Here is a 27,533-nt window from a genome sequence, read left to right as displayed (position 1 = left end):
GGTCGCGCGGCCAGTGCCCAGCGCGCACGCGCACACGCCCGCTGCGCCGCGCCCCGCCCCGCCCCCGCGCGCCGCCGTGTCCCCCGATCCCCGGGCCCCCGCGCCGCGGGCAGCTGACGGCGGCATGCGGGACTACGACGAGGTGACCGCCTTCCTGGGCCAGTGGGGGCCCTTCCAGCGCCTCATCTTCTTCCTGCTCAGCGCCAGCATCATCCCCAACGGCTTCAACGGGATGTCAGTCGTGTTCCTGACGGGGACCCCGGAGCACCGCTGCCGAGTGCCGGCCACCGCGAACCTGAGCGACGCGTGGCGCAACCACAGTATCCCGCTGCAGGTGCGGGACGGCCGCGAGGTGCCCCACAACTGCCGCCGCTATCAGCTCGCGGCCATCGCCAACTTCTCGGCGCTCGGGCTGGAGCCGGGGCGCGATGTGGACCTGGAGCGGCTGGAGCAGGAGGGCTGCCTGGATGGCTGGGAGTACAGCCAGGACGTCTTCCTGTCCACCATCGTCACCGAGGTGGGTACCAGCCGTGCACCCGCACCCCGGCCGAGCTGGGGCAGGGGCCAAGAGCGGGAGAGAGGAGGACTCTCGCAGTCTCTCATGTCACTCCGACAAGTGCGTGCCTGGCGCTGTCACTGCCCCAGTCCTAACACATGGTAAACGGGCATCTTTCAGCCTGGTGGCTTGCAAACAGTTTGGGGGGTGGCACCCAGATAGAGCATGGGTGTGCAGCTGGTGGCCACCTGGGCGAAGGATCCTGGAAGACCCAGTGCGCCGGAGGTGCTCTCCAGCCCTGAGTGGGAGCAGCTGTGATCCCGCAAAGAGGCAGAGACAAGTTTGAACCAAGGGACTGTCACTCTTTTCCCTCCAACCTCTAGGGCATCCAAATTATCCTCTTCTTTTCCGACTTTCTTCTGTGTGTTTTGGGGTGCCCTCAGTGGTCCTGGCGCTTACCCTGGCTCAGCGCTGGGGGGGTCTCCCAGTGGTGCTTAGGGAACCAGGTGGTGCCAAATGGAACCTAGGCAAGGCCTCTGAATTGCATCCACGGCCTTTTCCTTAACTATTAAAATTATATTAAGCATGTCTTCAATTTTCTTTCTCCAGTTATGCTTCCCTTCCCATCTTCCCCTCAAAATGACAACCCAGCCGTCCTGTGTAAGGAATTGTTTGGCTTTTATTCATACATTGACAGTGACTTGTTGACCTGAAATATTTCAGGGATTTAGTTAAAGCAAACAACCTTTATTCATGGGTGGGAGAAACTTTCCCAGTTCACAGATCCTTGAGGATGAATTTTTCTGGCTCCCAGAGACATTCCACCGTCACCTGGAGGTGGATATATGACATGATGTTAACAGTGCATGTTTGATGAGCTTTGCTAAATTCAGACGGTGGTGCTCGCTGGGGTCTCAGCAGAGCTAAGCCAGTGGGGCAGTGGGAAACCAGGCCTCACCGCATGTCCACTGTTGGGAATTAGCTTATGAGGCGAGGCTTCTAGGAAGAGGCGCCTCCTCTAAGCAGAATATTGCTCCAAAGGCCCAGGTGTGAAGTGGGAAAGTAGAGTTCACCCTGAGGTGGCTGGTGGCGGGAGGGTCACACAGGTCCTAAGTAGGCCTCAGACTCTGATGAGCCTTCGTGGGGCTCATAGGGTTCCTGGAGGCCCCTTGTGTGTCACTTCATCTTTCAAAGTAGCCTGATGCTGTCTGGAGGGACCGTATGTCTGCATGCCTGTATGCACATGAGCCGCACATGTTTGGACAGTGGATGTCCCTGGCATGCCGTATATAGGAGAGTGGCCAGAGCCTCCACAGTGATCTTGTAGCTCATGACTTCGTTCTAGGGCCCTGAGGCACTGTTACTTGGTGAAAGAGGCACTGAGTAGACAGAGCTGATGGTGCTCTGTGGCTAAGTACACAGACCATCAAAACATTGTGTCTTCGCAAATCCTCCGCCCCTGCCTCCCAGGCGAGTCCATCAGCCTGCAGGGAAGCGTGAATGGCGGGACACTGGACAGCTGTGACAGCTGCCCCTCAGATGCCTCGGAGGCCACACATATTCTGTGACACGAGTCTCTACAGGTTGGGACGTGGGGAAGCAGCGAAATGAGAAGAAACCAAAACATCTGTGAGCTTTGCCCAGAGCCCCAGAGCCCTCAGCTCACCTGTCGCTGCCCAGCCACCCCACTCTGCCTTGGGCTGTAGTGACGGTGGCATCGGTGAACTCCCTATGACACTGCCTGAAGGGTCCTTGAGCTCAGGGGCTGCAAGTCTTCATTTCTTTTATGTTAACCTATTTATTTAGCTGTCTTAGCAGTTTCGTAAGAGCTGAGTGCCCTTTCACCTACTTACGGGTGCTAAGTCTTCTGGGGAGGCAGGATTAATAGTTACTTAGCCCTTTGGGGATGCTGGAAGGAGAGGCCGTGTTCAGGCTGCCACTCCTCCCTGTGAGCTTGAGCAGCCACCGCTGGACGCGATTGCAGTAACCTTCTGGGGGCTCCTTTTCACCAAGGCCCATTTTCACCCAGCCCGGATGGGACCTGCTGACCACTGCAGCCAGCCCTGTACCTGCGCAGTGTCTTCCTGCCTGCCCTTTGCCCCCTTCATTCACAGAAGGGATTGAAAGCCTCACGTGGCTTTTCTACCCACAGTGAGAACCTCAGGCCTCATGTTTGATTATTTTGGGGGAGAGGGGGTGTTGTGGGCTTTTTCCCCTTGTTGAAGTTGAACAAGGAGCACACAGCCCTAACTTTGTGGCAGAATCTAGTCTTTACGTCTCCGACAAGTCCTGGCAGGACACTGGATGAGAGGGCGGACATCCACAGCGATTTCTGTTGATTGGATTAATGAATGATGAAGAATGAATTAATGAACGAATAATGAAGAACACTTCTCTTAAGCTGGACAGCTGAAGAAGAAAACGCGGGTTTTTAATTTGGGTCTCCAGAGAGTGGCTGGGAAGCGCTGCAATATGGAAGGGAAATGTAATAATGAATCCCCCCCACCCCAACCAGGGTTTGATCCCTGTTAGATCTGTGACAGGACGACAAGGCAGTAGGACTGGTAGAGAAAAGGGGACATGTATGGAGTCTGAGGTAAAAAGTGAGACTGGTTTGCTCATTCGGTTCTAGAAGGCTGGCTCCCTCCGTGGTCCCTCAGACCTTCCTGGGTCCTGGGGAATCAGAAGGCAGGCAGGCCCCAAATCTCTGCCCCCTGTACTGGGAATCTTGCTAGTTCCTCAGGTGGTCAGGAAGCCGTACTTTCAGCTTTCTTCCTAGTCTGCTGGAAAGGTTCCTTTAGGAATGTCTAGCCCTCCTGGCTCCCATGAATTAGGGTCTCTTCAGCTAAAACTGCAATTTTGTGCCCCCTCATTCCTAACTTGCTGATTCTCATATCCTCCCTGTCCGTGCCTTTGGCAACACTCTGGCTCACTCTTTATTGTCCTGGAAAGCACCTTTCTCTGGACTAGCTTTGCCATCAGCCTTCCCTTATGCTTAAACAAGTCTTGGAAAATGGGGACACCCCACCGTTATTCACAAGCCCTCCCAGAAAAAACATAGCCACATACACCCAGGAGACTGAACATTCAGGGCTGACTCTGGGCCTTGGAGCTCACTGCTGTTCCCTCAGGAACACCCTCACCTGCTGGGTGCTTCGGGCCAGCCAGAGGGACCTGCATATGAACAGGCCACCTGATCCATGTAGTCAGCTGCACCCCTTTCTAGCAAACTCAGGACCAGCATCTTGGGTCAGTGTTCCTGGCAGCTGATCCAGGGAAGGGGATGAGGGAAAAAATATTGTCGACATTGAAATTTAGGGTTCATCTGGGGTTTGGTCCTGGAGACCAAGATTATAGGATACAGTGTGGTTGCATGTTGGCCTTATATATATTCTCTGTTCTCTCATTTTCATACCAAGCAGCTGTCAAACTATTGTGCATATGATGGCCAAGGGTTTTCTTGGTGCCCTGGTTTCCTGGGAGCAAGGACCCACTGCTGGCTGCAGCTGGAGGCAGCTGAGATGTCTTTGGGGAGTCGAGACCTTCGGTGGCAGGGATGTTCGCCCACTTATTTGACCACTGATGCAGTCAGGGGGCACTTCTCAGTAAGCGCTCTGCCCTGAGGGCACAGACCTTATCTCTGCTCTCTTCCAATCACCTTAGAGGTAAGAACACTCAGTCCCAGGGAACTGTATCATCCGGAGAAGTAGCACCAATCAAGTATTGCATACAAGAGACATAGTTTCTTCTCTCCAGAATGTCAGCAGCTTTATTGAGTACAAAGGACACATGCTGCACATAAGTGAAGTACACAGTTTGAAGAGCGTAAGCTGGTGTGTGCGTGCGTGAGTGTTAGTGTGTGTGTGTGTGTGTGTGTGTGAACTGTTGCCCTTGAGACAGGCACAGTTCTCTCTCCAAAAGTGAGGGCATATGGCCTCCTGCAAGATTTGCTTCCAGACTTTTTCCAGCTGTGCCTGCTTTCACAGCTCACTCAGGTGAGAGTAACAGTGCTGAGCTCATGACCTTCTTCTTAACCCTGCCTTGCACGCTGCCTTGTACTCTCTTATCAGAGAGTTCACTACATGCCAAGTGGTGATGTCACTGAGCCGGTGGTGGAGCTGCTGAAATCGTACCTGGGATATCAGGAACTCGGTGTAAGGTCCCCCAAGTCCCCTGTGAACACAGCCAGCCCCACATAGACTTCCAGGCTTCCCATGCCACCTCTTCTAAGGAGGACTCAGTCCAAATCCTGGAGTCCTGCGTAACCCGTTTGGCGGTTGACAGTAACTGAGTGGGAGCCCGTCTCTGCACATCCTCCCGTTTATGCTCTGAGAACTTTCCTGTCCCTATTCACAGAGCCCCTGGCCCAGCCTCAGTTTCTTTTAGGAGGACCCAAAGTCAGGCCCTAAGCCGACACAGGACCTGCCCATAGTGGGTAGAAAGCAGAGTCACTTGAGCATGAGACACTCGCTCAGAGTTAGCCGGACAGACTCAGGTGCTGATGAGGCGACTCAGAACCTGCGCCCAGGGTGCCCTGCAGAGAATCTGAGCTGATTCCAGGCAGCAGCTAGCCTTGTCGCCCACGGTTCCCTTTGGTATTGGGAGACCTGGCGGTTGAGTCATTGTCGCCCATTACTCAGTGTGGAAATCCCGTGGAGTCCCTGGCCGTCAGGAAAGCAGGGCTGTGCAACAACCACGGGCTCTTTACCTGTTTCCTTTGTTTCTGTTGCTGGCGGGGACCTGAAGTCTGGACATCCAGACAGCAGTGCCCCTTACGCTCAGCTCTGTCTCCTCTTCCACACCTGCCCTGGCTTGAGCAGACCATCCTGGACCAGGCCTGCTCAGGGGGTCCCCCAGCCCCTCTCTGAGGTGGGGCGGGTCAGGGCTGGCCACACAGAGGCTGCAGTAGGGGATTCCGCCAGACCCAGAGCTCAGACCCTCATGCCCGGCTCCAGTCTGGTCTTCCTCTTGGTCGGGCAGGTTAGGGCTAAAGCACAAACACTTCCCTGGGATGGGAATTGCGGGGCCCTTCCCAGTGTTCGCAGGGTCCAGGCCTGGGGGTCACCCCAGCCTCCGCCCCCAGGTGCCTGGAGGCTGCAGGTAGCCCTTCCTCCCCCCAGCAGGCAGAGGCTCAGACTCACTTTCCCGCTGTCCCAGGAGAGGCTTTGTTCCAGGACGCCGCACACACCCTAGCCTCTGTTTGTCACTGGGGAGCTGGCAGGCTGTGGACAGTCGGATAGTGGCCGGCGCCAGGCAAGCAAGGGTCTAAAATTCCTTGGAGGGCCGCCTTCTTGGTTACCACGAGGCAGCCACTCTGTTCTGGAAAAGTTTTCTGGGAACCACAAGGCTTCCTGTCCTGGATTTTCTTCATTCTTTTGGCTCTCTGGTAACCTGCGGTGGCCATAGTTGGAGTCCCAAAACTATGCTCGGCGCGACAGTTTGGGGACTCAAACTAATAGCAGCTTCCCTGTTCCCACAGGCCTCTTCCTGGTCACTGGAGGGGGGACTACACATTGGGCTCTGGGAAGCACAAATCACACAGCCTTCTCCTGTATCCCCCGTGCATGCAAATGAGCGACAGGAAGACATAGTGAAGTAAGGGGACACTCGTCCAAGGTTGGATAACCAGCAACAGCCAAGTCCCAGTCTCTCGACTCCCAGCTCCAAGCTGCCAGCTGTAGTGGGTCTCATGTTGGCACAGCATCACAGCATCAGGGGCCTCAGATCCAGATGTTTCCAGGGTCCTTGGCTCAGGAAGGGGGCATGAGCAGGGCTGAAGGAGCAGCTCCAGATGGTACCCTCTGGCCTGAGACCCCAGCGTCTTGCTGTGGCACCACTCCTATGCCGTTGCTGTCCAAGGTCCCAGACCCGCTGAGCTGGTGCCCTGCTCTGTCCTCTACCCTGGGTGCTGCCTGGCAGGGGACCCGGGCTCTGTCCAGCCAGGATCAGGATCCTGGTGACACACGTGCAGTATGAAGGGAATGAGGTATTCTGATTTCATTTCATTATTATTTTTATTTGGGGCTTGGTGGCCATAAGTAGCAGTGTTTAGGGCTCACTCCTGGTAGGGAACCTTATGTGGTGCCAGGAACTGAACCCAGGTCTGCCACATGCAAGGAAAGCGCCCTACCTGCTATACTATTTTTTTTCTTTTTGGGTCACACCCGGCGATGCACAGGGGTTACTCCTGGCTCTTCACTCAGGAATTACTCCTGGCGGTGCTCAGGGGACCATATGGGATGCTGGGATTCGAACCCGGGTCGGCTGCGTGCAAGGCAAATGTCCTACCTGCTGTGCTATTGCTCCAGCCCCCCCCCACCACCTGCTATACTATTACTCTGACCCCATTCTGACTTCATTTTCTAAGACTTCGACTTAAAATATTTTCCACCCCCTGTTCCCCTCACCTCCAGCTCCCCGAGCAACGCTCAGGCGGTCTAATACCACACCCAGCGACACTCCTGGCTCTGTGGGCCTGACCACTGATCTCAGTCCCCATGGTGCAGTGCTGCCTGTGACCTACCAGTTCCAGGGCCCCCAGAGCTGCACCCACATCAATGGTAGCACGGAGTGGAGGCATGCAGTGCCCGGGATCAGACTCGGGATCAGACTCAGGGTCTTGCTCATACAAAACATATACCCCGGCCCTTTGCACTATCTTCCTGGCCCCAAATTAAAAACATTTTGAAAAACTGAAATGAGAGCTGCATCCCTGTTCTCCTCTTTCAGTGGAACCTGGTATGCGATGACGACTGGAAGGCCCCGCTCACCATCTCCTTATTTTTCGGGGGCGTGCTCGTGGGCTCCTTCATCTCAGGGCAGCTCTCAGACAGGTAAGGTGGCTTTCTGTCCCCTGCGTGTCTGCCCCCAGGCCCTGGTCTCTGGGAGTGTTCTCTCAAGCTAGGCCCTTGCATGGTACCAAGACACCGTGCGTCTTATCACGTACAATCCATCCAGAACCAAGAGCCCCAAACCTCCACTTCCTGATACCTGCTGCGCAAAGCAACCTGAGCCAGGGCCAGGATCCAGTTGAACAGGAAAGTCTGCAAGGATTCACCTTCCACACCAATCTGGCTGCCTTTTCCTGGTTGGCAGTGACCCTTTCATGTCCATCAGAGAGGGGGCACCGCACACTTGCACACATGCTGGATTGTGGAGTCCTCCCTCCCCTTGCCAGGAAGAGTGCAGTGGGCAAGACCATCCAGAGAGCTGAGGTCACTCGGCTAAGAAGTCTGAACGTATGACAGGCCACAGCAGAAATGGAGTTGCGGTTTAACTCATGGTCCGTTTATGCCTTAAGGAGAACCCATTTTCTTTGAAAATGAGAGCAAGTGTCTATGTACTATGTGTGAGCATTTTTTTCAGAAGAAAATTCCCTGCTTTCTATGAAGTTACCAGAGAGATCCAGTACATTATACCTCCATAACTTAGAACAGAGAGTCTCTTGCCCACATGCCTGGCTGTCTTCCCCGGGGCCCCTCGGAGGGGATGGGCTCCAGCTTCCCTCCCCACCCCGAGCAGAGCTCCCGGCAGCCAGAGACCACCAGAACCTAGCTACAGCCATGCTCGAGGCCCCTTTCCACACGTTCAGACAGGCCTCATGCATGCAGGGACCGGCAGAGGAACCCAGGTGTGTGTAATCCCACCAACGGCCAACATCCAGAGACTTAAAAGCAAGCTTCCAGAAGAGAATGATGCAGAGTCTTGTAGCCTACTTCTTGTAGCCTACTTCTCCCTCTAGGAGAAACTGGCAATCTTCTGAGAGTTTCCTGCCCACATGGGACAACCTTGCAAGCTTCCCATGGTGTATTCATATGCTAAATCCAGTAATTAGCTGGATCTCATTCCCCTGACCCTGAAAGAGCCCCCAGTGCAACATTGTTGGGAGGGCCAAGTCGAGATAGACTTCTAAGATCTCGGGGAAAGGACGAAATGAGAGGTTACTGAGCCTGCCCGAGAAATTGGTGATTAACGGGATTTCATGATCGTGAACCTAGAACTTCAGGATCTGTTGGAGAAGTCGATGGGAAAAGAGCAGTTTTCAGCATGGTCCTGGCCACTATTGCCCATGTGAGGGCATCTATAGACTCCACAGATTCCCCACACCTCCACCCTGTGCACAGGAGTTCCAGCTGACTGGAGTTTGGGATGGAAAAGTTCAGGATGATGGGGGTACGGTGCCACCAGCAGGTCAACCTGTACCCACAGCACAAGTGCATCAGCAGCCTGATGGTGCCTTCAGGCTTCCTGATACCCCCAAATTGCTGCTGTGCCTCTGGTCAGACCCTAACAACACTGAACCAAGTTTCCTGAGAAACAAAATGGCCAAAAGTTAGTTATGAGGGAGCCACACCCACAGACCACTTCTGGCTCAGCTATACAAGCTCATTTATCAGCCTTACTTCAGAGAACCATAAATAAATCCATCAATTCGAAAGAGATCAAAAGCCACAGTTAATCTCAGACCCAGTCAAGGCTGAACGGATCACGGTAAATCAGAGTGGTGGGTCAGCCTGGTGTCTGCTCAAGCAGAGCCTCAGGCAGCCACTTCTTCCACAATTCACAATAGCCACCATGCCCCTGGCCAGACTCCACATCTTGAGATGTACCTCATCAAGATATAATCTGCTAAACATTTGGGTATGCGGGTTTTATGACTGAAATCTCCCGGCTTTCTCGAGGTCAGGATGAACTGCTTCCCCCCACCTCCCTGTACTTCTGAAAGCTTCAGCAGTCACTTCTTCACACCCCAAAACTGCCACCCAGTTAAAAAAGCTGTTCCAGCTTTACCTTCCGGATTAAAATACTGAATGCCCTGAACAAACATGATGATCTCTTAGTACCTGTATTGTAAACCATACTGCACAAAAGGAGAGAGAAAAGTGCCTGCTATAGAGACAGGCTTTGGTGGGCTTGGGGGCAGGAGAGCATTGGGATGGTAGGAGGGAAATGGGGGACACTGGTGGTAGGAAATGTACATTGGTGGGAGGATGGGTATTGGATCATTAGGTATTGGATCATCATTTCATGACTGAAACCCAATCATGAACAGCTTTTTAAGGGTCTATCTCATGGATATTCAATTTAAAATTTTTTGGTTTTTTTTTTTTTTTTTTTTTTTTGTTTTTGGGTCACACCTGGCGATGCACAGGGCTTACTCCTGGCTCTGCACTCAGGAATTACTCCTGGCGGTGCTCAGGGGACCATATGGGATGCTGGGATTTGAACCCGGGTCGGCCGCGTGCAAGGCAAACGCCCTACCCGCTATGCTATCACTCCAGCCCCTCAATTTAAAATTTTTTTAAAAAGAAAAATTGAGGAAGAGAATGTCATCCTCTCTCAGTACAGGGGTGTTTTCCCCTGAATGCAAATTCCCAGTTGTAGCAGTGGTTTCGAGGGGCACTGCCCTCCCTTCCTCTGCTGCTGCTGGTCTGGGGAAATCTCCTGCACAGTGTTCTGCTGCTGACACCAAGTCACTCGAGAGCTTTTCAGTGGCCACGATCACTCTTTAGCAGACTGGCTGAAAATCCCTGGAACATCAGCCTGTTTACTATTTTGGAAATAGAAAAGCTTATTGGAAACGAGAAGGGAATGGGAAGGAAAACCCCCAACTAGAGAGGAACTTTGTATATGAGTAAGTTGTCTGTTTACAGTGATGATTTTTCTCTTTACCGGAGAAGTTTTTCCTAGTACATTTCTCTTTCCCAGCAGGTCAATTAGTGGTGGAAAAAGGGACTGCTGGGAAGATCATTCAAAGGGCTGGAGCACATATTTTGCACTCGGAGGCCGAGTGTGATCTCCAGCACTCAAAGGTCCACATGGCTGACCCCCACGCCACCCCACCCCACCCCACCCCACCCCACCCCTGCCTCTGTGTGTGACTCTGGGACGATGGCAATTCCTAGAGTGAGCCTGGAAGAGTTAAGCAGACCATGATCACTGGTCAACATTCTATATAAATAAGACAACAGACGTGTCTCTCTGGGAGAAAGGCATTTGCTTCCCCGGATCCCTCACCTGGCAGTGGGCATCAGTTGATTGCATATGTTTATTTAACAAACATGCAGTGTACCTGATGCTCTGTCCCAGGCACTGGTGACACTGAGGTTGAACCTGCAGTTCCTGTGTGCAGAGCATACACTCCAGCCCTCTGCGCCATCTCCCCTCTCCTACCCACCCCGTGCCTGTGCCAGATGCTTTTTAAAAGCACTTTTTAAAACTTTCAGAATAATTTAATCTTCCTGACCCTATGAAGTGGGAAGCGATATTCTCCTCATTTTACAGTTGGGGAAATGGGAAGTCAGAGCAGTTAGGACCCTGCCGGGGGGGAGGGGGGGTTGGGCTCCAGTGAGAGCAGCAAGGAGCTTTGAAAAGCACAAGAGTGACATCATCATATTCGCATTTTTCAAAAAGCTATTTTTTATAACCTCACAGAAAAGTGTTTGAAAAGCAAGAGAGGTTGTGGAGAGAGCAATTAAAAGGTGATTCCAGTGATTGATGCAAAGATGATCGGTGGCTTGCTCAGGGGACAGAATGGATAAATAAGTGGGAGGAGGTGAAAGCAGGGGGATTTAGTGCAGCCTGGGCATGGGAAGCCCAGGGAAGGTTTCTGGACTGCACAGCCAGGCGAGCGAAGCCGTCCTTCCTTCCCCAAGACACAGAACTCAAGCAGAGCACCCGGTCCCCACAAGGGGATGTCACACTCAGTTAAAGTTCTGAACTGGGCGTGACTGAGACTCCTGGCTGCAAGAACTGAGAGTGGAGTCAGGGGTGTGGACATGCTGCCCCATGGGAGATGTGGGCCTCAGAAACACCTGGGGTCACTACATAGAGCCCCTCCCCCCATCAAACTGTGCACATGGGTGAGATTGCCCAGGAGGGTGTAAAGTGGGAAGAGGGGCTCAGGTATTCCTGGGGGTGTGGGAAATTCTGTGCCATCTGGATGAGTGGCACCTTAGATTCAGAGGATTTACCTTTATGTGAAAAGTTCAGAGTTGAGATTCAGTGGGGTTTTTGGTTTGGTTTGTTTTTTAGGTCACACCTGGTGATATTCAGATTACTCCTAGCTCTGCTGGTACTCGGGTTACTCCCACTGGTGCTCAGGGAATCATATGGGGTGCTGGGGATTGAACCCAGGTTAGCTGCAAGCAAGGCAAGCGCCCTCCCTGCTGCACTGTCACTCTGGTGCCTCAGTGTATTTTTGTGTCACGGACTCAGTAGGTATCTCTGAACTGATTCCTTTGGAACTCCAGTGGCTCCATGACTAAGCCAGGTGTTGGAAGTTCAAATGTTGAAGTTCCCAAAGATTTGCTCCCAAGGGAACAAAATAAAGCTTTGGAGGACTAAACCTTAGTGTTTAAAAGAGCTAGTGTGGTGGTTTTTAAACATGATTTTTTTGTTTGTTTTGGGGTCACACCCAGCCATTCTCAGGGCTTACTCCTGGCTCTGCACTCAGGAATTACTCCTGATGGTGCTGGGGGACCATGCTGGGGATTGAATGTTGGATGGCCACATACAAGGCAAGCTCTCTCCCCACTGTGCTGTTGCTCCAGCCCCCACATTATTATTATTTTTTAAATCAGCAAATTACTTTTAAGGATAATCACTGAAGCCCATTAAGGGAAATGGAAGTATGAGGTGTGAGAGCTGTTCTACTGCCTCTGCATCCCAGGGGAGGCCCAGGGCCCGTGAATGCACAGTCTGTGGATCTCATTACTTATGGGTAAGCTAGAGGAAAAAGCCAAAACAAGCAAATCGAGCGAGATTTATGCCTTCAGCTCATTGTCTGGGATAGCAACAGAAACTTTTTCTTTAGCACAAAAGTTTAGCTGCCTTTGTAGAATTGAAAAAGTCTTAAAATTCAAGAGCAGTAACAATGGTTGTTCAAATAGGGTTGTCACAGGATTTTATCTGACATTATTGAATTACCTTTATGTGTTTGAATTATAAAAAAATAAAATTAAAAAAAAAACAAAGGGCACAGCCCTTAGGATTCTTCCTGTTTTGTAGGGACGTGTCTATTTGAGCTTTTGTTGGCTTGCTTGCCAAGGGATCAAGTTTCTGGCCCCCACCCTGTACTGCTCAGCCAGGAAGCCCTGGAAAAAGGGGTGGGGGGGATTCCTTCCACTTGTTTGCCAGCATCAGGGCCGCCCTGGTGCTGTGCAGGTGCTTTGGTTATCTGGGTATCCAATACTAAAGGGCACAAATATGCCTTCTACAAGATGCCGCAGCCTCTGTGTTGTGATCCTCTTTTTTTTTTTCTTTTTGAGTCATGCCCGGCGATGCACAGGGGTTACTCCTGGCTCTGCACTCAGGAATCACCCCTGGTGGTGCTCAGAGGACCATATGGGATGCTGGGAATTGAACCCGGGTCGACCGCGTGCAAGGCAAATGCCCTACCCGCTGTGCTATTTATTGCTCTAGCCCCTGTGTTGTGGTCCTTTTTTTTTCCTTTTTTTTCAGCTTGTTTGGGAGTAGGAATTTAGTTGTAAAATGTTTTCATTATAGATTAGGTACTGCAATTATAAAAGTGTTAAAGTTTATGGTATAAAGTTACTGCACCCACCACCCCCAAAGTGCCCATGACCCTCCACCACTATCCCTCTGTCACCTCCGGTCCGATTTTCATTTTACCCTCCCCTCCCCCTGTGGCTTGTTAGTCAGTGATCATCCAAGACCAAGGGTTTGTCATTGTCAGATCCTGTCTGTTCCCTTGTTTTGTCTCTCTCTTTGCCACACACGAGTGAGGTCATTGGTGTGTGTTCTTCTCCCTCTGGCTTCATTTCACTTGATGCCTGCCAGTTCCCTCCACTTGCAGTGAGCTGCAAGTTGTGAAACACATACTGGTATTATGAGTCAGAGAACTGCTTTGTGGGGGGCTGTGCTGGGCACTTTAAGATGTTTAGCAGCATCTCTGGCCTCTACCTACCAGATGTTAGTAGCACCCAGACCAAAGCAAAATCCTGATGTGATGAGGAGAACCTGAGCTCTCGAGCAGTGCTGCAAAAGTCCCGGATTCCAGCCCCTCCCCAGCCTTGTGTGTTCTGGCACTGGCCACACTGACCCCTTCTGTCTGTCATGTGCTCTTCACAGTCTGACATGCTCCCCTCCTCTCAAAAGGCTCACTCAGGGGCCCCCAGTTCACCCTGCTTTCCTGAACCCTTGAGCGCCTCTTCCAAATTAGAAACTAAGGAAGGTTATCATATGATTAATGCCCGTCCCCCTCACGGTCCAGTGACATCACTGCAGGCCTCATCACCTTTCCTTTGGACCTCATCTTGGTGTCCTTACCATCAGGGGGTTATTTCTGCCCAAAGCCAGCCACCCCCCAAGTAAAGGGGCTTCCTGGGTTGTGCCACTGGTGGGCCTGGATGCCCAGGACACCTGTCTCAGCATATGATGACACTTCCAGCGTTGCGATGGGTCATCTGCGAAGGAAGCTCATTTTTGGGGGGAGGCTAGGGCCATACCTGGCTGTGCTCAGGGTTTACTCCTGGCAGTACTTGGAGGACAATACGGGATGTCAGGGATCGAACCCGGGTTAGCTGTGTGCAAGGCAATTGTTTTACCTGCTGTACTATAGCTGCAACCCTGTTGATGGGTCATTTGAAGTGTGATTACTCTCTCACAAACTAGGCCAGAGCTCCCAAACTTATTTGATGTTCCATCCCATTTTCGGGGGGAAAATCATTCAGTGATCCCCTGGAAATCTACCGTTTTTAAGGGACCAAAACAGAGAGAATCTCCCTACCACCCTCCACACCCTGCCACCACACAACATACACACACACACACACACACACACACAGAGCCCCCAGGGCTGCTACAGTTCCTCTGGGTCCATCTTTATTCCAGCATCCACTGGGGCAGAATCACCTGCTTTGAGAAATGCTGAACTTGACAATAAGCTCCTTGAGGACATAAAAGAAATTTTCCTCCATAGCATCCCCACTGCTATGTGTTAGAGGCTCAACACACTTCATACCAGTGATATTTTATATATATATGAGATATATATGACCATATATATAGACTATATATATATATATATATATATCCCTAATTACCACCAGGAGTGATACCTGAATGTAGAGCCAGAAGTAAGACCTGAGCACTCACTGCCAGGTATAACCCAACACCCCCAATCCAAATCCTTTCCCTCATCTTTTTTTGGGAGATAGAAGGGGTGGGGGTGAGGGGTGGAAGGGGGTAAGGGCCATACCTGCTGCTGCTCTGGGGCCAGTCCTGGCTCTGTGCTCAGGAGTGTCACCTGGTGGTACTTGGAGGACCATAGGCAACTCCCAGGATTTGAAGTGAAGGTGGTGAGATGCAAGGCAACAGTAAAACCTGTGCAATTTCTCTGGCCCTTCTCTCCCTCATCTGGTTTTGGTTACAGTTTACATATTTGACATAGGCAAGGCAGGACCAGTGTTTGCTTTGTCTATTTACCAGATTACTCATTTTTAATGAGATGTTTCATCCTCAAAGTGACTGATTTTTTCATGTATATTCCAGTGTTTGGAGCCAAGCAGGAGCTGATGTGTTTCACTCCCTTGCGGTCACTGTGGTTGTAGCACTACCTTCTGGGCAACCCCAGACTGCATAGTGGCCCTGGAGAGGAGGGGGCTATCTCTGCACACGAGGTCCCTCTGTGAGTGGCTCTGGGGACAGACCCTCTGGCAGTCTCCTTGCAGCTACTTCTCTGTCACTCTCCTTTCCTTCCCAGGTTCGGCCGGAAGAATGTGCTGTTCGTGACCATGGGCATGCAGACAGGCTTCAGCTTCCTGCAGGTCTTCTCGAAGAACTTTGAGATGTTTTCCGTGCTGTTTTTCCTTGTAGGCATGGGCCAGATCTCCAACTATGTGGCAGCATTTGTCCTGGGTATGGCCCTCCAGTTGGAGTTGAGTACTTGATTCTGTGTTTCGCCATCATTCTGCCAAACACTTTCTGGAAACAGCTGTGGTGTCCCTCAAGGGCAAGTGGTCTCTAGCGACAGCAACTGGGATTTATCAGTGAACCCAATTTGTAGGTGGGGAAACTGAGTCAACCAAGGGCCCCAGCAGCACTGTTGCTGGACTGAATCGAGTCCTGTCCTTGGGCCTGCCACCTCCCAGGACTGAATAACTAAAGAGATGGAGGCGTGACATGAGGAACAGGGGCCTGGCTGGCAGCCCCTGCCAGGAAGAAAACTGCCTCCTCCACGACCTCAGCACTGAAATGGTCCAGCAGGGCCACACCGACGGCCTTCAAGGCTGACCTTAGTACATGCTGCAGGACATCGTGTTCTCGGAAAATTCGCCCAACTCATTGAGCTGATCCTAACTTATTGGTCGTTGGGTTCCATACTGTGGAAAGTTTTTTTTTCCCCTCCACATTTAATAGACCAGTTTTTTTCCCCTTAATAACAGTCAATGTGTGGTTTATTAATGACTCACCCTTAATCGGTTCTCCGTCATGGAGGATTAACTACTGAGCCTGATTTGGCATCTTTAGTAGCATAGGGCTCTGGGAAGAAACTTTTTGTGGGAGGAAGGAGGGGCAGGAACGGCCTCAGACAGTCAGACAGATAGTCTTGGACAGATCATCGGAATCCCAACCTCCCTAGGCTCAGACACTTCGAGAGAATCCGGGTTGCTTTCTGATCTCTATATTGAAACTTATGCGGTAGAGGTCTAATAAGGAAATAGACTAAATTTATATACTAACATGACTCCTCCCTTGTTTTGAACAGGAACAGAAATTCTTGGCAAGTCAATTCGTATTATATTCTCCACGTTAGGAGTGTGCATATTTTACGCAGTTGGCTTCATGCTGCTGCCCCTGTTTGCTTACTTCATCAGAGACTGGCGGATGCTGCTGCTGGCGCTGACGGTGCCTGGGGTGCTGTGTGTGGTGCTCTGGTGGTGAGTGTGGGGCCCTGGCCCCGGGTGTCTTCTGCCGGGCCTTCACTAGGGGGCAGCAGCGACTCACAAATCCCCATCTGGGCTCCCAGACACAGGAAGTAGATTGTTGAACAAAAGTATATTTTGTTTCAGAATATGCAGTCCCACTCCACACCACCCCCCCAACACACACACACACACACACACACACACACACACACACACTCTCTCTCTCTCTCTCTCTCTCTCTCTCTCTCTCTCTCTCTCTCTCTCTCTCTCTCTCTCTCTCTCTCTCTCTCTCTCTCTCTCTCTCTCTCTCTCTCAGAAAGGCGAAAAACAAGCATCACACACTTGTTCTCAGTCGGGTGCCGGGTGGGGGGGGGGGTGGGTCAGAGCGCAGGGAGAGGAAGAGGCAGTAGCTGGAACATGGAGGGATCCGCCATGTGCCCCCACCGGAAGTTGTCAGCCTGCGGGGCAAGAACGCTTCAGCCCTGGTGCTGGCTGTGTTGCTGCCAAGGCCTCGGTGCCTGTGGCACCAGGAGAGGCAGATGGCAGTGGCAGGAAGTGGCAGCCCTCCCGGAGGCCACAGAGAGGAAGCCACCCAGTCTGAATTGTTGGGAAGAGGGAGCCCATTCCACAGAAAGGGCTCAGGGGGGCGCGAAGTGGGCTGTGCCCTTCACACCTGGGGAAGGGGAGAGCAGCGTGCTGAGAGCACCGGCAGAGACTCGTGGGAGAGGATTCACACAGCAGGGCCCCTGGTCATGACCCACGGGCAGCGGCTGTCTGTGGGGTGAAAAATAAGATCTGCAGAGTCTCAGAGCGCCCAGACGCCCTGATAAGAGGAGGCTGACAAGTCGGTGGGGTGAATCAGGGGTAGAGATAAGGAAAAACCAGAGTCTGAGAGGCCAATCCAGATGCTTCTGCGGGCACAGGGACAAGCAGGAAGTAATTTACAGCAAGGCCAGGGCTGGGGCTAGACTGGGCTGGGCGGGGCGGGCTCAGACTGCCAAGTCCAGGGGCCTAACTTGCGCCTATGACCTCAGTGTCCACATGGGGGCACCGCAAGTCTTCAGACGTGAAGCTGGTGGGCCGCAGGACTCCCTTGGTGGTGTGCAGGCCTCTCCAGAGACCAGGCACTCGAGAGTACTCAGGCAGGGTTCCCCCTTCAGGGCACCGCTGGGTGTGGTCGGGACCATCTCTTTGTTTTGGCCTTGGAAATGACAAGCTCTGGACCCGAAGCCTCCGTTAACCGCTTGTGCTTAGGCTCTTCCGGGTCCATGTGTCCCGCAGGAAGAGCTCAGTGCCTGCTCCGTGTCCCTCCAGGTTCATCCCTGAGTCCCCCCGGTGGCTCATCTCTCAGGGACGGTTTCAGGAGGCCGAGGTGATCATCCGCAAGGCTGCCAAAATCAATGGGATCGTTGCGCCCTCCACCATCTTTGACCCAAGTGAGGTAAGCGCTGCCTGGGAGCTGGCAGAGGGCTCAGTGACCCCGACTTGCTGACACTGCACAGCCCTGGAGCCCTCACTGCACTCAGGAGCGCAGCCACTCGCCCTGCCTGGGCAGCAGCTCCCCTCCCCTGACCCCAGTAGGCGCTGCCAAAACCCGTGCTGAGGGACTGGGGAGATAGCACAAATGGGGGCACGTGCAAAGCCCTGAACTCGATCCCTTCCCACCCCGCTCCCAAACATAGGTTTCTCCCAGGTACCACTGGGTGTGGCCCTGGTGACCCTCCAGCTCTGCTTCCCAAGACCTGGAGGGGAGCATCGCTGGGCTGAGCATCCAGGACCCTATCAGAAACACGGCAGACGTTGATGAGAAAGTGCCAACTGTCAAAATCTCTTTGTCTTTTCTGGAGCTTTGGTTTTCATGCTTTATATTCTTCCCTTCTAGGCAGCCATGTAGTTTAACCATTGCTACAATAATAAGTGGGGTTTTTTTGGGTGTTTTTTTTCCCACTTTTTGGGTTACACCCGGTGATGCACAAGGGTTACTCCTGGCTTCTGTACTTGAGAATTAACACTGGCAGTGCTCGGGGGACTATATGGGATGCTGGGAATTGAACCCGGTTCGGCTGCATGTAAGCCGAATGCCCTACCCGCTGTGCTATCGCTCCAGCCCCAATAATAAGTGTTCTTAATGAGTAAGAGATCTTTCACAAAGCCAGTTTTTGGGGAAACCATTTTTTAAACCTTAGGAACTTTGTCATCTAAAAAAAAGAAAGTGCGCGGTACCTAATTTATGAAGCAAAAATAGTTGTGGCGTTACTAGTGTCCAGTGTCCTTCCGCTGCCCAGCAGTTGCATATCATCAGCTGCCCGCCCCTTCCTCCTGCCCCACCCCTCCATGCACATGCTCACTCTCACGCCATGAGTAATGTTCTGGCTTTGCCGGCTGCCTGGGGCTGGCTGGCTTCTTGTCCCCACTCTCGAATGATAGCGGGAGGAGGGCTTAAGACTCTCATTGCTGAAGGAGGTCACAAATGTGTCTCGGATCGGACAGGAGCACTGCCCCAGCTGGCCTGGTGGATGCCTGGGACACGAGAAGCGCAGATCTGGGCTTGGGAAGGAGACCCATTAGTAGAGGCAGCAGGTCACCACTAGTCACTCCCAGTCCTGCCAACCTCAGCAAGTTGCCGGCCCCGAGGCAGCTGCCACTCAGGCCAGTTGGGATGGCAGGGAGTGGGGAAGTGGCAGAGCAGACAGTTGAGTCAGGGGCAGTCTGGGTGAGCCCCGAGCCCCACCGGCTTCTTTGAGAAAATGAGGCTATTTCAGGGGATCCATTAAGTCAAAAGTTGACCTTTTGTTGAACTGCTAAGTCAGGAAAAACAAGCTCCGAAGCTGGGTTTGCTTAAGAGAGCAACATCAGTGTGTTTAGACGTGTGGTTTATTAATGTCCTTGGCTGTGCCGAATTGCATAGGAAGTTCCTCTGGGTGAAGCCGAGGTCAATTTTCCTGTTTTTCTATCCGAGATTTCCCCCCCACCATCACCACCACCCTTGGAAGTAGCCCAGTAGCTACATGGTATGAGCGTGCAAAACATTCATTCTTTTAAAAATTTCAGATCAATAAACTGCACAGCCCACTTCCCTCTGACCCAGAGGGCAGCGTGCCAACCTTGGGAAAGAATGCTTCCAGGCCTCTCTGGAATGTGGCCACTGCCGGGGAGGCCTGGAGGAGTGAGAATGGGCTTACCCCTGCCCTGCGGCCGGGTCATCTACTTTTCCCCCTGGTTCATGTCCACTGAATTGTCACCAGCAAAGCCTGAGGAAGCGCACCCCCCACCCCCAGTTTCACCACTCTTCTTCCCCTTCTTTCTGAGAAAGCAGCCCAAGAAGCCCCACCTCAGAGGCTCAGAGAGCTGAGCAGGCAGGGTTCCGGGCCTGTGACTGAGTCTCTGAGTCTCTCCTTTCCATACCTTTGTTGTGTCGTTTCTTTAGCTGCAAGACCTGAATTCCTGCAAGGCGCAGTCTCACAGCATTCTGGATCTGCTCCAGACTCGGAACATCAGAGTGGTCACCATCATGTCCATAATCCTGTGGTGCGTAGTCACACGGCCGGAGGGGCCCAGACCACCTCAGACCTTTCTGACTGCAGCAGGAAAACCTCTTGTATGTGGACATGTCAGACCAAAGTTGAGAGTCTGTGTCACCAGGGAGTGAGAGGAATGGGTTTGAGAGGGAAGAAATTCTTGGAATTTGGATATAATCTCAGAACAGGAGAATGAGGGGGGCCAGACCGATAGCAAAGTGAGTAGAGCGTTTGCCTTGTACACAGCCAATCCACGTTCAGTCCCTAGGAGCCCATACGGTCCTCTGAGCACTGCCAGGAGTGATCCCTGAGTGCAGAGCTAGGAGCAACCCCTGAACATCGCTAGGTGTGACCCAAAAAGCAAAATAAACAAGTAAATAAATGAGGTACATACTGCACACATAAATTAAAAATGTCACTGTCACTGTCATCCCATTGCTCATCGATTTGTTCGAGCGGGCACCAGTAACGTCTCTCATTGTGAGACTTATTACTGTTTTTGGCATATCGAATATGCCACGGGTAGCTTGCCAGGCTTTGCCGTGCGGGTACAATACTCTTGGTAGCTTGCCGGGCTCTCCGAGAGGGGTAGAGGAATTGAACACGGGTCGGCCGCGTGAAAGGTGAACACCCTACTGCTGTGCTATCACTCCAGCCCAAATTAAAAATATCTCTCTTTAAAAAAAAAAAAATGAAAACTACTGCAGAGCTTTAGTGGGGACACTCTAGGTCCTTGGGGATCCCTAAAAGCCCGGTGGGGCGGGGAGGATTCCTCCCTCACAGTGTATCCTAGTCTAGCAGTGCCTCTGACACTGAGAAGGACAAGTGAAGCTTTCCTGAAGAAGCTAAGTGAGACACTGTGCCCTTTAGGTGCCAGAGGCTGCTGCATACTTTCTAGAAATGTGGAAGCAGGATATCCTCCCCCTGGCTGTCCAGAGACTGTCTCGGAGGCAGGACCTGGAGCCGGAAGCTCCTTGACATTCCTTCGCACAGGGCACTGCACCCTGTGTGTCAGGCAGGCTTTGCGAGTTCCTGCCCGGTGGCCACAGTCCACTGGGTTAGGGAGTTTTGGGCATCTCCGAGTCCTTGCTGCAAGGCTCAGCCAGCTGTGGCTATTCTGCCCCCTTGGGGACTGGCCAGGGAGGAGCGGTATCATGAGTCACCCACTTCCATGGAATGGCCCAGGATTCCACAGGGGCAGCACCCCACCCCTGCTCCAGCCTGCCAGCCGTGAGTCACCCCTCCTGGAGCTCCTGCAGACTCTCCTGCTCTCTGTTTCCAGGGGCTCCCGCACGAGCCCTTCTGCAGAGTTGTCCCAGTGATGGCTTTAGCCTGCAGCTGAGTCGGTGACAGTCTCATCCCGAAAGTCCAGCTTGCCAGCACTGCTGAACATGCACTTTGTTCCTGTAGAGGCAGGGCCCGGGCCAGGGACAGTGTGGGACATGGAGCCCACCTTGGCACCTCCTGCCACCGCGTCCCAGTTCCAAGATCTTTGTGGGGCTTGGGGGTCCACCCCTGACCAGTCTGTTCCTGGCTGGTGGCTCGGGCATTTGGGGGCTTCTTTCACCAAATGCCCAAGCTAATGATTGTTATTTATCTTCTCCCTCCGATTTTCCCATGGCCTCTCAGAAGCTGGGTGAGGAACCTTAGAGCAAGGATATGGCTTTTGTCAGTGCTTCGGTTTAGGATTTTCACAGCTGAGAGGTAAAACTGGAGTCATGATTTGGTTTGCTTTCTTTCTTTTTTTTTTTTTTTTTTGCTTTTTGGGTCACACCCAGCGACGCTCAGGGGTCACTCCTGGCTTTACACTCAGGAATTGCTCCTGGCAGTGCTTGGGGGACCATATGGGATGCCGGGGATCGAACCTGGGTCGGCCGCGTGCAAGGCAAACGCCCTACCTGCTGTGCTATCGCTCCGGCCCCTTGGTTTGCTTTCTTAATCAGAGCAAACCTATCTGAATTACATAATCTTCTTTTCTTTTTCCGAGCCACTCTCTATCTGGGACATCCTTGAAAGTGCTCTGGCACAGTTTATGCTGGGCAGGGGGAAGTTATGTTTTCTTCTTAGAGGTGAGACTCGGCGTTAAGTCCGCTGCCCTCTTGCAGAGAGCAGTTTCGAATTTCCTGCCCGTGTTGTAGTTTGGAAGCGTGAAGGCGTGTGGCTGCCGCGTCTCCAGCTTTCCTTCTGCATTGCTTCCAGGCTGACCATATCGGTGGGCTATTTCGGGCTGTCCCTCGACACACCAAACCTGCACGGCGACGTGTACGTGAACTGCCTGCTGTCGGCCGTGGTGGAAGTCCCGGCCTACGTGCTGGCCTGGCTGCTGCTGCGGCACCTGCCCCGGCGCTACTCCATGGCCGCGGCGCTCTTCCTGGGCGGCAGCGTGCTTCTCTTCGTGCAGTTGGTGCCCGCAGGTAGGTGGCCAGCGACGGCGGCGTCACGGCTTCCTCGAGTCCCCAGGCCTGTACCGGGTTGGCTCCCGCAGGCACACAGACAACAGGCCGGGGCCTGCCCAGCTCACCTGCCAGGCGGCGTTCTTGGCCATGAAACTCAGAGAGTGGCCGTCCCGGGCCCGGCGCTTGCCACCACCTGAGCATTGGCAAGGTGGGAACAGGAGCTCCGGGGCGAGTGGCAAGTTTCATCCCGGACCCGGTTCATGTGTGGCTGCTTTTCTCCAGAGTAAAGCAGAGGAGCGAGGGCTGTCGCCGTGCCTGCTCAGCCCGGCCCTCTCCTGGTCTCCTGTTTATTGCATTTTTTGCTCTAGAGGCCAGGAATGCCTCGGGGGTTGGGGGGGTGGGTCCATGCTGGAGCCACTTGCTCACTGCAGGGTGGCAGGAAGGGCAGCAGGAAGGGTGGTTGGGGGTGGGGGGTGGCAGGCAGAACCTTGGCCTTCCTGGAGCTCATCCTCCAGTTCTGCAGACCTGACAGGCAAGTCACAGGATGGCCACGGTGCAGACCACCGCCTTTTGTAACAAGGGGGCAGGACAAGGGGAACCAGTTGATAACAGTGGGGTCTCAGACCCCGTTTCTGGGAGGGGGCAGTTCCTGGTAAACAATGCAGAGGAAGTGATGGAGAAAGCCACAACAAGGAGAGGGTGGGTGGATAGACCAGGTCCCTGAGGGGGTACCACGGGAATGAGCAGGGTTCCATGGAGGGGGTTACACCAGCAGTGTTCAGGGGACCAGACTATGCTGGGGATCGGAGCCAGGCAGCGTTTTGTTTTTGAAACGATCTGGGTAGCTTACAGATGGGAGGGAGCAGCCCTTCTTGTGACCCATGGCCCCTCACATGTCTACCCTGGTGCCAGAACCATCAGTCTACCCAGGGACTTGGGGGCCTCTGTGGTGGGTTGGGGGCCTCTGAGGCTGGCAGTGCCACACCAGGACAGCCCCCACTGCAGCATGACAGGGTACCCAGGTGCATATAGAGGTTCACCCTAAAGTCAGGGTGACTCACAGGCCTTTATAAAATTGGTTTTGGGTTTGGGTTATATCTGGCAGTACACAGGAGATACTCCAGGCTCAGTGCTCAGGGAGGTTGCTCCTGGAAGTGCTCCATGCAGTGCCATATGCAAAACCTGTGCTTAGCCCCGGGTGCTCTCTCTCTGTCCCCTCACGGTGTGTCGTCCCTGGCTAATGACACTGGAGAATGGCAGAGAAGAACATTCCCGAGGGTCTGTCAGGTGAAATCTGAGCAGGGCACTGGCATGAATGCCCTGAAACCGAACTCCCATACACCTATCCTCCATTATTTCCCACGGCACAGGAGATTCTGGGGTGACAGCTGAATCCCTGACATGACTGTAACGACTTCTGGTATGGAAAATAGGAGGGTTGATGGAGGAGAGAAGTTTCCAAGCAGTGCTCAGGGGACTTCCAGCCACTCCCAGTGATACTGAGCCAACCAGACCTGGGGGCTACTAGGGCCATACCTGGTGACATGGGGAATAGGGGGAGGGACATGGGGTACTAGGGATGAAATTCAGATCCTTGCACGTACGAGGCATAAGCTGGCCCCTGATCTATCTCCTGGGCCTCAAAAAAGCAGGTTTAATTGTGCTCTTGAAAGGCTCACACTGGTGGTCTAATACCTGAGGAGGGTCTCCTGCACCCCCAACCTCCACTCGGTATTCTCCCACACCTTATCCTGCACTAGGGAGTTACAGAAACCATAGTTTAGAAACTTCCACCACTCCCCCACACCCCCCCCAAAAAAAATAGTATGTTTGTTTCAGGAACTAAAAGGGGAATAAAAGGAAAGAATGGTGCCGTAGGGCCTAGGAGGATACCTCAGCAGCCGAGTACATACAAGAGGCCTTGGTTCGATCCCTGGAACCACATGATTGCCTGAGCGGTAACAGGATCAGCCCTAAAGCACAGAGCCAGGAGTGGCTCCTGGGTGTGGCCCAGACAAGCGAAAACAAGACAAGGACTTGCCCTCTCCGTGGCCGTGTGCCTGGGGCTGAAGGCTACTCGCTTCCTTTGCTTTTCCTCAGATCTGTATTATTTGGCTACAATCCTGGTGATGGTGGGCAAGTTTGGAGTCACGGCTGCCTTCTCCATGGTCTACGTGTACACAGCCGAGCTGTACCCCACGGTGGTCCGAAACATGGGCGTGGGGGTCAGCTCCACCGCCTCCCGCCTGGGCAGCATCGTGTCCCCCTATTTTGTTTACCTCGGTAAGTCCCATGGGGGAGGAGGACGGGCCGGAGTGGGAGTGGGCAGCGCTGGTTGGCTTTAATATGAGCCGGAAATGGCTTGTTCACAGGGAGACAGCGCCCACGGCAAATGGGACCCATTTGATACTGGCTCTCTGCCTGGAGAGTGTTCTCAGAAAAAAAAAAAAAAAAAAGAATTCATGTCTGTTGTCTGTTGTCTGACGAACTCATGGTGGCTTAGGGACCCCGTGTGCTTAATGGGAGAAATGTCTAGTTGGAATCAGAGTCTAAAAGGAACATGAAGGCCAGGGTGCTCGTTCAGAACAGTAAACCCAGGATTATATAACTTGAGGGTTTGACACAGTAGGTTCATTCTGTGAGAAGACTGGACTTGTGCTGTTTTATGTAACAGGGACCTATTTTGCTCTTCCTCACAACGGTTTCCTCGTGGCAGCCGCTGTTGCCTAGCCAGTGTTTCATCGGGAAGAGTTGGCAGCTGGCCGACCGTGCCCGGGATGCTTTGGGCGCTTCTGCATAGACCTGACAGGCAGAGACACCTCCATGCTTTTACCTCAGGCAGACCAGATGGGGTGTGACACATCTGGAGAGGTGATGGAGTTTCTCCTCTCCTTGGGCAAGAACCTAGTGTTCCTTGGAGACCCAAGAATGCAAATCTGGGGAATGAGATTCATGCTGCTCATCGTGGCACAGCCACCTTCTCCTGGACTTCTCCCCTCACCTCTGCCCAGGTGCCAAAATCTAATCTCTCAGCTCATTTTGTGGGAGAAGCAGGAAGGTAGGTGAGCCACCCCCTCGGGAGCATTGGGGTCTAACTGTACCCCCTTGGGGGGGCTCTGCTTTGCTCCAGGTGCCTATGACCGCTTCCTCCCCTACATCCTCATGGGAAGTCTGACCATCCTGACAGCCATCCTCACCTTATTCCTCCCAGAGAGCTTCGGCACCCCGCTCCCAGACACCATCGACCAGATGCTAAGGGTCAAAGGGTAAGGAACCCTCCCTGGTCACCGTGTCAGGTCAGGAGCGCCTCACAGCAGGGCTCCCCGCAAACGCTCCCTCCACCAGCGTGGCCGGCAGAGGGTCAGAAACAGGGAGGTGCTTGCCACCTCTCCTCGCCCATCTGATCTGGTGCAGGCCACCTTGGCCAGGCCCCTCCCTGCAGCCACAGCAGAGTGCAAACATGAGAAAGAAACATTGTGAGTCAGCTAATGATTTTCTTCCCTCTCCATGTGAGATGCCTTCAGTTCTGGGCTTTGTTTTGTGTTTTGGAAGGTTTTTTTGGCCCATACCAGGCGATGCTCAGAACTTCCTCCTGGCTCAGTGCTCAGGGATCACTCCTGAAAGAGCTCAGGGGACCATAGGGGGTCCCGGGGATTGAACTCAGGTCAGCTGCATGCATGGTCTGATGTACTGCCACTCCGGCCCAATTTTGGGTTTTGTTAATTTTGAGACTCATTGTTTATTTGTTTGTTTGTTTGTTTTTAAGGTCACACTAACATTTGTTTTGGCTTTGTTTTACAGGATAAAATACAGGCAGGCTCCAAACCACACAAAGACACTAAAAGATGGTGAGGAAAACCCCAGGGTCCTGAAAAGCACAGCCTTGTAGCACAGCCACCTGCAAGCGAGAAAGGAAAGAGGAGACACTCCAGCTATCGCAGACGCGGCCGTCAGTGGCCATCTCTGTTGTCTGTCCCGTGGACTCTAGATGTGACTCACTAGGGGATGGACAGCTTGTCTCAGAGGCCAGACATGACGTAGGGCCCACTTGCCCTCCTGGAACACTGCCCCGGCCCCGAAGACACCTTCAGATAGGTACTATTACAGTGGACTTCGCACCTCCTAAGAAGTTCCCTGTTCTCTAGGCCCAGTGGGATTTGGAAAACTTGGAGAGGCCTCTTCTAAATTTCCACTTTAATTTCAGGTTGGGAAGGCCTGAGAAACCAGGTAGGGCTCGTCTTCCTCACCCCCACCGCCAATCTTCTCTCTAATGGTGCACTTTAAGGGAAAAAAAATAATAATTTCACAGAGTTTGATTTCTCACAATTTTTCAATACCAGGAATAACAGGTAGTTGCTTCCCCAGGGCAGGAAACCACAGGCCTGGGGGCAGTTGAAGGTAATTGATAGGGAGGGGACAGGGCAGCTACTGAACACGGGCCAGCGCCTGGGTCCGTAGGCTCCGAACACTCGGTGTAGCCATTGGGCAGACTTGTTTACATCCGATGGAGCATCTGACTTGCCCAGGCCCATCGCAGACGCATCATTGAATCCTGCTGTGGAAATCCAAGCTGCTCGTTCCTAAGGTTTCTTAGGTATGGTTTGAAGGAAACGAGAAAGAGGAACAAGCACGCTCTCTTCTCTCAAAACTATTATGTGAGCTTTATTCATGCTTTGTTGTTTGTTTGTTATGTCTTTTTCTCTTTAAGTTATTTGCCCTGCACAGTAGACTTGGAAAGACTGGTTCTTTAGACTCCTGGTTTTTGTCTTTTTTTTTTTTTTAAACCCAGTAAAAAAGTTTTTTTTTGTTTTTTTTTTTTAATCACTCTGGCAGTCGCCTACAGTTGCCACTTGGGCAGGGCTTACCAGCCTTAGCCTCCAGCACTTCTGAGTGCCAGAAATGCTATTGTGTGTGTGTGTGTGTGTGTGTGTGTGTGTGTGTGTGTGAGTGTGTGAGTGTGTGCCTTTTATGAAAGCTTAATGAGGGGGGTGGGGGTAGCTAGAGAATGACAAAGAAGAAACTTAAGTGTGTTCACAGTCTTTCAGAGCTGTGCCATCGGGGCTGGGGTGGGGGGATATTTCATGTTCAGTGTAATTGTCTTTGCTGATTATGTTACCATGGTACTCCTAAAGCATGTATTTTGCAAGGTTGAAAACCATATTTTTGTGAAAGCTACTGAAGTGCCTTGGGAAATTAAGATGTTTTAGTAAATTAAATGACTTTTTTAAAATAA

General features: G+C 52.6%; 1 protein-coding gene across 1 annotated transcript; it reads left to right on the top strand.

The window, feature by feature from the left end:
• SLC22A5 (solute carrier family 22 member 5) lies at positions 1-27,533 on the top strand. The gene is made up of 10 exons (XM_004609962.2): positions 1-517; positions 7,226-7,329; positions 15,222-15,376; positions 16,227-16,398; positions 17,701-17,827; positions 19,814-19,914; positions 22,104-22,318; positions 24,401-24,583; positions 25,431-25,566; positions 26,102-27,533. The coding sequence occupies exons 1-10, from the start codon at positions 125-127 to the stop codon at positions 26,187-26,189; spliced, it is 1,674 nt and encodes a 557-aa protein (XP_004610019.2). The 5' UTR covers positions 1-124; the 3' UTR covers positions 26,190-27,533.

The sequence above is a fragment of the Sorex araneus genome, chromosome 6 (assembly GCF_027595985.1).
Source record: "Sorex araneus isolate mSorAra2 chromosome 6, mSorAra2.pri, whole genome shotgun sequence".
Lineage (NCBI taxonomy): Eukaryota > Metazoa > Chordata > Mammalia > Eulipotyphla > Soricidae > Sorex > Sorex araneus.
This window is presented reverse-complemented; position numbering and strand designations above follow the sequence as displayed.